Here is a 13,379-nt window from a genome sequence, read left to right as displayed (position 1 = left end):
GTTTAGTGTTTTTCACGTATCGTAGACTCGTCAACAGAGATGTTAGCATGTTCCAGCGATTTTTGTAAGGCTTTAGCTGACATTCTAGGATTCTTCTTAACCTCATTGAGCATTCTGCACTGTGCTCTTGCAGTCATCTTTGCAGGACGACCACTCCTGCGGAGAGTAGCAACAGCACTGAACCTTCTCAATTTGTCTTACCGTGGACTGATGAACATCAAGGCTTTTAGAGATACATTTGTAACCCTTTCCAGCTTTATGCAAGTCAATAATTCTTAATCTTAGTTCTTCTGAGATCTCTTTTGTTCGAGGCTTGTTTCACATCAGGCACTGCTTCTCACATTTTGTAAGTGTTTTTTTATGGGGCAGAGCAGCTCTAACCAACATCTTCAATCTCGTCTCATTGATTGGACTCTAGGTTAGCTGACTCCTGACTCCAATTAGCTTTTGGAAAAGTCATTAGTCTAGGGGTTCACATATTTTCCAACCTACACTGTGAATGTGTAAATGATGTATTCTATATAGACAAGAAAAATGCAATTATTTGTGTGTTATTAGTTTAAGCACACTGTGTTTGTCTATTGTTGTGACTTAGATGAAGATAAGATCAAATTATATGACTAATTTATGCAGAAATCCAAGTAATTCCAAAGGGTTCACATACTTTTTCTTGCCACTGTATGTGCTCTTCAGATATGGGATTGCTTTGTTCTAATCCTTATTTGGCATCCAATTAAATGTTCTCTAAACCTCCTGTTCTATGTTTTTGTACTGCTACTCTATTTTTTAGCATATGTGGGGGTTTTTGTATGCAAAAACCTTTCTCTGAACTACATACTTCACATAGAGATGGAATTCATGATTCATTCAAGTCTCATTTTGCTGTGTAACACAATCTGTGGTAAACATACAATATTTTCTTCGCACCTTCCACAGTGTGATATTTGCTGTGAATACTCTAACGACTTGGATCCAATGGTGGTACAGTGCCTTCAGAAAGTATTCACATCTCTTGACTTTTCCACATTTTGTTGTGTTAAAGTATGACTTTAAAATTGATTTAAATTTAGATTTTTTTTGTCACTTGCCTCCACACAATATCCCGTAATGTCAAAGTGGAATTATTTTTTTTCAAAAAAAAAAAAAATGAAAAGCGGGGATGTTTTGAGTCAATAAGTATTCAATCCCTTTGTTATGTCAAGCCTAAATAAGTTCAGGAGGGAAAATGAGCTTAACAAGTCACATAATAATTTGCATGAACTCACTCTGTGCTCAATAATCGTGTTTAACATGATTTGTTACTGACTTCCTCATCTCTGTACCCCACACATCCAATTATCTGTTCGGTAATTTCAAACACAGATTCAACCACAAAGACTAGAGAGGTTTTCCAATACCTCTCAAAGAAGGGCACTGATTGGTTGATGGGTAAGTTTATATATTCTTTTTTCTTCAGGCATTGAATATCCCTTTGAGCATGGTAAAGTTATTAATTACACTTTGAATGGTGTATCAATACACCCAGTCACTACAAAAATACAGGCATATTTTAACTCAGTTGCCGGAGAGGAAGGAAACCACAGGGATTTCACCATGAAGCCAACTTTAAAACAGTTAGAGTTCAAATCAAAATCAAATCAAATGTATTGGTCATATACAGTGGGGAGAACAAGTATTTGATACACTGCCAATTTTGCAGGTTTTCCTACTTACAAAGCATGTAGAGGTCTGTAATTTTTATCATAGGTACACTTCAACTGTGAGAGACGGAATCTAAAACAAAAATCCAGAAAATCACATTGTATGATTTTTAAGTAATTAATTAGCATTTTATTGCATGACATAAGTATTTGATACATCAGAAAAGCAGAACTTAATATTTGGTACAGAAACCTTTGTTTGCAATTACAGAGATCATACGTTTCCTGTAGTTCTTGACCAGGTTTGCACACACTGCAGCAGGGATTTTGGCCCACTCCTCCATACAGACCTTCTCCAGATCCTTCAGGTTTCGGGGCTGTCGCTGGGCAATACGGACTTTTAGCTCCTTCCAAAGATTTTTTATTGGGTTCAGGTCTGGAGACTGGCTAGGCCACTCCAGGACCTTGAGATGCTTGTTACGGAGCCACTCCTTAGTTGCCCTGGCTGTGTGTTTCAGGTCGTTGTCATGCTAGAAGACCCAGCCACGACCCATCTTCAATGCTCTTACTGAGGGAAGGAGGTTGTTGGCCAAGATCTCGCGATACATGGCCCCATCCATCCTCCCCTCAATACGGTGCAGTCGTCCTGTCCCCTTTGCAGAAAAGCATCCCCAAAGAATGATGTTTCCACCTCCATGCTTCACGGTTGGGATGGTGTTCTTGGGGTTGTACTCATCCTTCTTCTTCTTCCAAACACGGCGAGTGGAGTTTAGACCAAAAAGCTCTATTTTTGTCTCATCAAACCACATGACCTCCCATTCCTCCTCTGGATCATCCAGATGGTCATTGGCAAACTTCAAACGGGCCTGGACATGCGCTGGCTTGAGCAGGGGGACCTTGCGTGCGCTGCAGGATTTTAATCCATGACGGCGTAGTGTGTTACTAATGGTTTTCTTTGAGACTGTGGTCCCAGCTCTCTTCAGGTCATTGACCAGGTCCTGCCGTGTAGTTCTGGGCTGATCCCTCACCTTCCTCATGATCATTGATGCCCCACGAGGTGAGATCTTGCATGGAGCCCCAGACCGAGGGTGATTGATCGTCATCTTGAACTTCTTCCATTTTCTAATAATTGCGCCAACAGTTGTTGCCTTCTCACCAAGCTGCTTGCCTATTGTCCTGTAGCCCATCCCAGCCTTGTGCAGGTCTACAATTTTATCCCTGATGTCCTTACACAGCTCTCTGGTCTTGGCCATTGTGGAGAGGTTGGAGTCTGTTTGATTGAGTGTGTGGACAGGTGTCTTTTATACAGGTAACGAGTTCAAACAGGTGCAGTTAATACAGGTAATGAGTGCGAACAGGAGGGCTTCTTAAAGAAAAACTAACAGGTCTGTGAGACCCGGAATTCTTACTGGTTAGTAGGTGATCAAATACTTATGTCATGCAATAAAATGCAAATGAATTACTTAAAAATCATACAATGTGATTTTCTCGATTTTTGTTTTAGATTCCGTCTCTCACAGTTGAAGTGTACCTATGATAGAAATTACAGACCTCTACATGCTTTGTAAGTAGGAAAACCTGCAAAATCGGCAGTGTATCAAATACTTGTTCTCCCCACTGTATATGTGATTATCAGATGTTATTGCGGGTGTAGCGAAATGCTTGTTCTTCAAGCTCCGACAGTGCAGTAATATCTAACAAGTAATAGGTATCAGTTACCCAAAATACACGTAAATCTAAGTAAGGAATGGATTAAGAATATATACATATATGTCAGAGTGGCATTGGACTAAGATACAGTGGCATAGTATAGAATTCAGTATGTACATATGAGATGGGGGATGCAATATTTACACACAATTGAAGTGACTAAGATAGTATAGAGTGCAGTTTATACATATGAGATGAGTAATGCAAGATATGGAGACATTATTAAAGTGGCTAGGGATCTATTTCCTTAGTGGCCAGTGATTCCTAATCTATGTCTATAGGTAGCCGTCTCTGATGTGCTAGTGATGGCTGTTTAGCAGTCTGATGGCCTTGATGGAAGCGGTTTTTCAGTCTCTCGGTCCCAGCTTTGATGCACCTGTACTGACTTGGCCTTCTGGATGATAGCGGGGTGAACAGGCAGTGGCTGGGATGGTTGATGTCTTTTATGATCTTTTTGGCCTTCCTATGGCATCGAGTGCTGTAGGTGTCCAGGAGGGCAGGAAGATTGCCCCCAGTAATGCGTTGGGCAGACCGCACCTCCCGCTGGAGAGCATTGCGGTTGTGGGCGGTGCAGTTTCCGTACCAGGCGATGATGCAGCCCGACAGGATGCTTCTCAATTTCCACCTTCTCCACTGCGGTCCCATCAATGTGGATAGGGGGGTGGTCCCTCTGCTGTTTCCTGAAGTCCACAATCATCTCCTTAGTTTTGTAGACGTTGCGTGAGAGGTTAATGTCTTGGCAACACACTCCCAGAGCCCTCACCTCCTCCCTGTAGGCTGTCTCGTTGTTGGTAATCAAGCCTGCTACTGTTGTGTCGTCTGCAAACTTGATGATTGAGTTGGAGGCGTGCTTGGCCACGCAGTCATGGGTGAACAGGGAGTACAGGAGGGGGCTGAGCACGCACCCTTGTGGGGCCCCAGTGTTGAGGATCAGCAAAGAGGAGGTCTTGTTTCCTCCCACCACCTTTGGGCGACCCATCAGGAAGTCCAGGACCCAGTTGCACAGCGCGGTGTTCAGACCCAAGGCCTCAAGCTTGATGATGAGCTTGGAGGGTACTATGGTGTTGAATGTTGATCTATAGTCAATGAACAGCATTCTTACATAGGTATGCCTCTTGTCCAGATTGGACAGGGCAGTGTGGTGGCGATTGCGTCGTCTGTGGATCTATTGGGCAAATTGAAGTGGGTCTAGGATGGCAGGTAAGGTGGAGGTGATATGATCCTTGACTAGTCTCTCAAAGTACTTCACGATGACAGTTGAGTGCTATGGTGCGATAGTCAATTAATGGCTGTGATAGGAGGAAACTGAGGATGGAAAAACAACACTGTTACTCCACAATACTAACCTAATTGACAGAGGTAAAAATAGGAAGCCTGTACAGAATAAAAATATTCCAAAACATGCATCCTGTTTGCAACAAGGCACTAAAGTAGTACTGCGAAAAAAAATGTGGCAAAGAAATTTACTTTTTGTCCGGACTACAAAGTGTTATATTTGCTTACCAAGAAGAACGTGAATGTTCCTGACTGACCGAGTTACAGTTTTGACTTAAATGTAATTGAAAATCTATGGCAAGACCTGAAAATGGTTGTCTAGCAATGATTAACACCAATTGGACAGAGCTTGAAGAATTCTTTTAAAAGAATAAATGGGCAAATGTTGCACAATCCAGGTGTGGAAAGCTCTTCCAGACTTACCCAGAATGACTCACAGCTGTCATCACTGCCAAAGGTGCTTCTACAAAGTATTGACTCAGGGATGTGAAGGGTTATGTCAATTAGATTTAGTATTTATTTATTTTATTTTTTCAATACATTTGCAAACATTTCTGCAAACATGTTTTCACTTTGTCATGATGGAGTATTGTGTGTAGATGGGTAAGTGTTTTGTATTTGATGCATTTTGAATTTAGGCTGTAGTACAACAAGATGTGGAATAAGTCGAGGGGTATGAATACTTTCTGAAGGCTTCAGCTCAGTATTTTAGTATGAATACCTATTTTGTTATCCCTGACTCACAACACCAACAAGGCTGTACAATTTATGGTGTAACTGTAATGAGGACGTCACCACAAATCACTTCCTACATATTTTGTAGACATGTCTGCACCTGCAGGAACCAGTGTTGCTACACTACCAATTAAAGCACTGACGTTTATTTGATCATAGTACTATATATCCTTTGATTTTCAGAGATGACATATAGCTACATTCATGTAGCTACACTCATCACACAGTCAGTGTATAACTTCACAACTTTGAGGTTTTGAATGAAAGAAAAGTGAACCAGTATCCCTCTAACATTAGGTTTTATACTGAACAAAAATATGAACTCAACATGTAAAGTGTTGGTCCCGTGTTTCATGAGCTGAAATAAAAGTTTCCAGAAATGTTCTATACGCACAAAAAGCTTATTTCTCTCAAATTCTGTGCGCAAATTTCTTTACATCCGTTAGTGAGCATTTCTCATTTTCTAAAATAATCTATCCACCTGACAGGTGTGGCATATCAAGAGGCTGATTAAACAGCATGATCATTACACAGGTGCATCTTGTGCTGGGGACAATAAAAGGCCACTCTTTTAATGTGCAGTTTTGTAACACAACACAATGCCACAGATGTCTCAAGTTTTGAGGGAGCGTGCAATTGGCATGCTGACTGCAGGAATGTCCACCAGAGCAGTTGCCAGTTAATTTAATGTTCATTTCTTTACCATAGGCCGCTTCCAACGTCCTTTTTAGAGAACTTGGCAGTACGTCCAACCGGCCTCACAACCGCAGACTACGTGTCTGGCGTCATGTGGGCGAGCGGTTTGCTGATGTCAACGTTGGGAACAGAGTGCCCCATGGTGGCGGTGGGGTTATGGTATGGGCAGGCATAAGCTACGGACAACGAACATAACTTAATTTTATCGATGGCAATTTGAATGCACAGAGATACCGTGACAAGATCCTGAGGCCCATTGTCGTGCCATTCATCCGCAGCCATCATATGCGGCAGCGTGATAAATCACGGCCCCATGTCGAAAGAATCGTTGACATTGTTGCATTTTATATTTTTGTTCAGTGTCATTTGATATGTCACAGAACCTCAGCCGGATGCTACCACTGTCACGTCTCATTGTAACGCTTCACAGTCACCTTGGTGACGAGAGGCAGAAAAATGAAAGGCACAGAGAGTAGCCATATCAGAGCAAATCCTCCAGGCTCTGCGAAAGCCTATTACATGGCAAACTGGAAGCTCATCGTGTGACAGCCCGGTGTGCATGTGTGAGAGAGGGAGAGGGGGAAATGGACAGGTGGCTATTGAAGGGGGGGGGGGGGTCGGGGGGGGTCTGTATTTCTTTGCATGAGCCCTTTAGTCCAATCAATCACCTCACTCATTGTAGATAATCATCTATAGCTACTTGTCTAAATGGACCAAATTTACTGTTCTCCTAATATCTCTATCTTGTCAAAGAAAAATATCACTTTGCGGTAATGATTTAAGCAATTAGATAATATGGTTGTGTGGACACTTTTCAATGATTTATGGAAACAATCAAGTTTCTTGGGTTCAACAGTTTTCATTGTAATCCAAATAACGGCTTCGCATATTTTTGCCACAGAGTCTATGATAAAACAACATGTATTGCTTATGTTTCGCTATTACAGCGTTTTGAGGCAGATATTCCAAAAATGATTTAGATAATATGACTGTATCTACACATGGCTGTGTCCCCCCCCAGGATGGGCACGTTCGTGACCCTGGCGGAGGTGCTGGAGGCCCGGGGGTCACCTCTGGAGGAGGATGAGGTATGGTGTCTGCTACTGGGCACCGCCGAGGCCTTAATGGAAATCTCTCACAAAGGTACCTGGACATATTTATATGCTTTTTTTCACCCATGATAATACACACCGGCAGGATCTTTTGACCTTAAAAGAGATTGCTCACACCCTGTCAAAACATGTGTCAGATGTTTGCAGACCTCCATAAGTGGTATTATGCTGAGCTGACTTCATACCCCATGACTTGTTTTTGTATATGCATCTTTATGCATTAGAAGAAATAGGCCTCAAACCCGAGATGAATGGGAAGGATAGGCAACACAATATCGTGCTCTACTTCTAATAGTTTGTATTTTGTCCTCTCGACAGGTCCTGGTAACATGTGCAGTGTACTGAGCCCTGGCTCAATGCTGCTGTCAGCCACTGGGAACCTAGCTTTTAAGAGCTGTCCCCGGTCAGAGAACCTTGGTTCCTTCACTGCTCCAGAGGTACAGGAGGGGCACGCTGCCTCCAACAGGACGGCCTCGGAGAAGGTGCTCAATAAACCCCTGATCTCAATGTCATCGCATCACACTGCTAATCTGATTTCATATCCGTCTGTACTATACGGCCAACTCCTATGGTCTCCGTTGGCTTGATATCTCACCACTGTTTTGGTTCTCGAGTTTCGGTTTTGCATGAATTCCTCAGGAAAGATTTTACTCATTCGTCCTGTGGATCTGTCTCTGTCAGTTAGTTTGTACGTTCGTCACACGCAGTGTCTCAGACAGCACGAGCCCGATTTTGACGAACCTTGGGTGAATGATGCGTCTTACGGTTTACAAAATTACACTGATTGACCAGATAACATGCGATTGAAAATGCAAACTTTGAAAGGTCACGCCCACACCCCGTTTGACCTAAAATCATGCAATTCGGTACATAGGTCCCTCTCCTTACAAGGAACACATTTGCCTCACGGACCGAAGAGGTCCGCCATGATGGATTTAGAATTTTGTGAAAAACACTTAAAACGCTACTCCTCCAGCACCGAATGACCGACATGTTTACTGTTGCCTTGTTTCTCTCTTTGTTTTCTTCAGATGATTGTATATTCCCTAGGAATGACCCTCTTCTGGTCCGTTGATTATCAACTACCTCAAAACCAGCCCATTCAGCTGAGTGACGACCTGAACAACCTCTTGCTGAGTATGTGTGAGGACACGGTCCACAGACGAGCAGATCTTGTGACCGTGCTGGAGACCTGTGAACAGCACATCAAGGCTGCTCAACTGCCCCCACCAGAGAAGCTCATCAGACAGCTAGTACAAGATGTCTTCAGGGACTCTGTGAGTCACCCACATTCCCTTTTTGGTTTAGGCAATGCACCTGTAGTCAGTATAGCTGTCACTCTACACTCCATGTGCTGACCAGCACACTGACATTATAGGGTCAAATTACCTAGAAATAAATTGGCCTCTATTCCATATTGTGACAATACTGGCTGGTTGCAACTCTATCTTGGCTACAATCTACAGCTGGGTTTCAATTGAGATCATATTGATTTGAGACAATGGTTATTTTTAAGGATAGGTCAGTGCAACTTATCTAATTCAGCAGCTGTCATTCAATTGTGTTTTCTAGGTTGATCATGTGTCCATGGCTGAGATTGGTCCTCAACTTACTGACCGGAGTCAGATGGTCAGAGAGAGGCTTCACAGTCTCTCAGGAAGTGCCTCGTACCACAACTCCACCTGGGCACTGAGAAACAGAAGCACCCCAACATTCCAAGCTGAGCTCAGCAGAGGGTAAGAACCTAGCTGTCGCCTTTCAAACAACAAAAAGGCACATTTTGACCCGGGAATACACATATTATCAGCTTTAAAAGTATAGTTTTTTTTTTAAAGGGATAGTTCACCCAACTGTCTATGGACAATAAGTTAAAGAATTTCATCCCTGTAATCTTGTCTTTTTATTTTCTCCCAGAATTCCCCAAGGGTCACGTCACCGAGAGAGTTACTGCAGCTATCAGTCACGTAGCCCCTGTAGCACTTACCTGGATGGCTTTCGCCGTGGCAGCGTCAAACCTGTACTTTACACATATCTAAACGAGTCCACGGTCAGTCTTAATGAAAAGAAAGCCAAGGTATGATATCATAGTGAGTCATGTGACATATTGGGTTGACATTTTTAGTAGTTCGTAATGTTTCCCTCTTTATTTCTGCAGGATATGGGTCCTGAGTTCATTAGGAAGTTAGACGCGCCTCTGGTTGTCTTGGAGCTGCCCGGATCCATTGTGGTAATTATGACTTTATCATCGACCAGTAGTCTGGCCTGCTCAGGTCAGGCCTCACCACCTCTTCTTATCCAGGCTGCATCACATCCGGCTGTGATCTGGAGTCCCATAGGGCGGTGCACAATTGGCCCAGCATCGTCCGGGTTTGGCCGGGGTGGGCCGTCATTGTAAATAAGAATTTTGTACTTAACTGACTTACCTAGTTAAATAAAGGTTAAACAAAATAAAAATCAAGAGCTTCATTAAATGCCTTTTATCATCACCCCAACTGTCATCAGTCGGTCTTTACATGAATCACTATCTTTCTGTCTCTTAATCCAGTCAAAGAAAGGGAAGTCTCCCTCCACTATGAGGGAACTGAGTGTGGTCATGCCAAACGGACAGAGCATCCTGGTCAAGTGTGACGTCAAGTCAGGAGGAGGGGATGTCTTTGATATGATTGTCGCCCACTCCAATCTGGTGGAACACTTCTACTTTGGCCTTGCTTACATTGATGGTAAATGCAAAAATATTGTATGTCGTTTACTGGAAACAGTTCATTGAGGTGTTCTGTTGGGTCATGTATGGCTGTGCTCGAACTACAGTAATGAAAAAGCTAAAAGTTGTCTTTACATGGTTCACGTGTTTAAAAATGTCACTCTTCTTTTTATCTCTCGGTTTTAGATCATGAGTTTTTCTTCCTGGAAAATGACACAAAGATATCCAAGGTCGCCCCCGACAGTTGGAAGAAAGTGCCTACCTCCACGTTTGTCCTTTTCTTCAGGGTGAAATTCTTTGTCCACGACATCTCTCTCCTTTTGTAAGTACCTCACATCCGCTCATGCTTACAGTGTATTGTATTCAAGGTCGACCTATGGGATTCATAGAGGTCAGGCAATAATGCAGATTGCCCACTGCTTTCTCTATGGAAGCATATTGTGTGTGACTGGCGTTTTTTGGCAGGCACAAACTGACTCGTCACCAGTACTACCTACAGCTGAGGAAGGATATACTGGAGGACAGGTTGGCCTGCCATGAAGAGACAGGCCTATATCTGGGTGCCTTGGCTCTCCAAGCAGAGTATGGAGACTGCATGCCTGAGGTATTTTATACATTTTATTTGAGTTATATATCCTGTATAGTCACCTGATTGTCAAGGTCTAGGTGGATTTTACTGCATACTTACAGTACCAGTCAAAAGTTTGGACACACCTACTCATTCAAGGGTTTTTCTTTATTTTTACTATTTTCTACATTGTAGAATAATAGTGAAGACATCAAGACTATGAAATAACACATATGGAATCATGCAGTAAACAAAGTGTTAAATCAAAATATATTTTATATTTGAGATTCTTCAAAGTAGCCACCCTTTGCTTTGATGACAGCTTTGCACACTCTTGGCATCTTCTCAACCAGCTTCATGAGGTAGTCACCTGGAATGAATTTCAATTAACAGGTGTGTCTTGTTAATTTGTGGAATTTCTATCCTTTTTGCGTTTGAGCCAATCAGTTGTGTTGTGACAAGGTAGGGGTGGTATACAGAAGACAGCCCTATTTGGTAAAAGAGTCCATATTATGTCAAGAACTTTTAAAGTTTCTTGAAGTGCTGTCGCAAAACCATCAAGCGCTATGATGGAACTGGCTCTCATGAGGACCGCCACACGAAAGGAAGACCCAGAGTTACCTCTGCTGCAGAAGCTAAGTTCAGTAGAGTTAACTGCACCTCAGATTGCAGCCCAAATAAATGCTTCACAGAGTTCACGTAACAGACACATCAACATCAACTGTTCAGAGGAGACTGTGTGAATCAGGCCTTCGTGGTTGAATTGCTGCAAAGAAACCACTACTAAAGGACAGCAATAAGAAGAAGAGACTTGCTTGGGCCAAGAAACACGAGCAATGGACATTAGACTGGTGGATATGTCCTTTGGTCTGATGAGTCCAAGTTTGAGATTTTTGGTTCCAACTGCCGTGTCTTTGTGAGACGTGGAGTAGGTGAACAGATACTGTGTGGTTCCCACCGTGAAGCATGGAGGAGGAGGTGTGATGTGTGGGGGTGCTTTGCTTGTGACACTGTCAGTGATTTATTCAGAATTCAAGGTACACTTAACCAGCATGGCTGCCACAGCATTCTGCAGTGATACGCCATCCCATCTGGTTTGCGCTTAGTGGGACTGTAATTTGTTTTTCAACAGGACAATGACCAAAAACACACCTCCAGACTGTGTAAGGGCTATTTTACCAAGGAGAGTGATGGAGTGCTGCCTCAGATGACCTGGCCTCCACAATCAACCGACCTCAACCCAATTGAGATGGTTTGGGATGAGTTGGACTGCAGAGTGAAGGAAAAGCAGCCAACAAGTGCTCAGCATATGTGAGAACTCCTTCAAAACTGTTGGAAAAGCATTCCTCATGAAGCTGGTTGAGAGAATGCCAAGAGTATGCAAAGCTGTCAAGGCAAATGGTGGCTACTTTGAAGAATCTCAAATGTAAAATATATTTTGATTTGTTAAACACTTTTTTTTGGTTACTACATAATTCCATACATTTTTTTTCATCGTTTTGATGTCTTCACTATTATGCTACAATGTCGAAAATAGTAAAAATAAAGAAAAACCCTTGAATGAGTAGGTGTGTCCAAACTTTTGACTGGTACTGTAAATAGATATTACCTTGTAAATATTACGGATGGGCAGAATTGTGCACAGTTAACTGAATATCCGGATATCCAAACGGATTTTAGTATTAAATTACTTGAATGAGTTTTCATTTTTGGAGCCACATTTATTTTGCCCTATTTTAATCCTTAAGAGTTTATTGACGCACCCGGGTGTCAAATTAATGAGTATAATAAAAAAAATCCCCATCAAAATCCTTCAGTTTAAGCTAGCGATAGCTGCAGGATGGGCCCCGTCTCAATTCACCACATCCGCCTATTTCGGCCTTCCGCATCTGCGGTGGAAAGTGGCAGGCTACAGTGCTGTTTATCAGCCCAGGACACATCCAGACAATCTGTCTTCTCAGGAAAACGTCTGTAGCATCAGAATGTGCCTAATAACCACTATATGGAAAGAGTAGACTTTCACGATCACAATGGTGTTCCCCGTTTTGCTCTACGACCCGCACAAGTGTCTGTATTCGGTATCACCGATGTGCCAACTTTTGTCCGTACCGTCCAAACCGTTTGGGCTACAAACTAATATGACCCCATTGTGGAAAGGGGAGACTCTTGCAGGCATGATGGTGTTCTCTGTTCTGCTCTACGACCCCCACAAGTATCATGGGACTCGTCTGTTATTAACCCATACAAATGAATGGAGGTAGTTTTGTGCCAATTAAAAAAAGAGGTGTCCCCGCAATTTTTGTCCCTGAGCTTTCTTATATTTCCTAGATAAAAGAATGACACTTCAAAACCTTGTTTTTTTTTCTCCTTATAATGTATTATTTTTTTTACTGTTTTCTTTTGCCATTTATGAATGTGTTATTCAATTTGTTTATATGGGCTATAGTAATAAAGGCCTAATTCAATATTTTATCAAACAATTAAAATCCATAATATGACCAACCTAAAACAATTCCATATGTTAGCTTAGGAGAACCCCCCCCCCCCCCCAAATACTTAGACTTTCAGAGGTTAGCAATGAAAAAGCTGTCTAAATAAAAATAAAAACATTTATTTGTGCCATTTTTACCTAAAGGATATACCATGATATTTAAAATTCTGAATTTAATAAAACAAACTTTTGAATGCTTTTTGTAAGGGTGTTTTGAGCTACTCCTATGCTACTTCTGCACATTTACACCTCCAGGCTGCCCTGACATGATCGGTATGACACGGATCAATGCAAAACACTCCAGAAAACCCTTTTGTAAGCGAATCATGGGAAATCGGACTTCTCTTTCGCTGTTGCTTTTAGTCAAACTACCGGAGAAAAGCAGAATGTTCGCTGTTTACCTCTGCCATGTGCATTTGCGTCATTCTGATTGGTCGAGAGTCGAGAGCAA

The 13,379-nt window shown here is 42.3% G+C and overlaps 1 protein-coding gene across 1 annotated transcript in view; it reads left to right on the top strand.

The window, feature by feature from the left end:
• Window positions 1-13,379, top strand: part of frmpd2 (FERM and PDZ domain containing 2) — a 48,564-nt gene that overhangs the window by 3,009 nt on the left and 32,176 nt on the right. The window contains exons 2-10 of the mRNA XM_071410183.1: window positions 7,078-7,199; window positions 7,487-7,650; window positions 8,200-8,445; window positions 8,741-8,904; window positions 9,083-9,242; window positions 9,324-9,395; window positions 9,714-9,888; window positions 10,056-10,191; window positions 10,335-10,473. Of these exons, the coding sequence (XP_071266284.1) occupies window positions 7,079-7,199; window positions 7,487-7,650; window positions 8,200-8,445; window positions 8,741-8,904; window positions 9,083-9,242; window positions 9,324-9,395; window positions 9,714-9,888; window positions 10,056-10,191; window positions 10,335-10,473 (1,377 nt within the window). The 5' untranslated portion in view covers window position 7,078. The remainder of the gene's footprint in view (window positions 1-7,077; window positions 7,200-7,486; window positions 7,651-8,199; window positions 8,446-8,740; window positions 8,905-9,082; window positions 9,243-9,323; window positions 9,396-9,713; window positions 9,889-10,055; window positions 10,192-10,334; window positions 10,474-13,379) is intronic.

The sequence above is a fragment of the Salvelinus alpinus genome, chromosome 7 (genome assembly GCF_045679555.1).
Source record: "Salvelinus alpinus chromosome 7, SLU_Salpinus.1, whole genome shotgun sequence".
NCBI lineage: Eukaryota > Metazoa > Chordata > Actinopteri > Salmoniformes > Salmonidae > Salvelinus > Salvelinus alpinus.
This window is presented reverse-complemented; position numbering and strand designations above follow the sequence as displayed.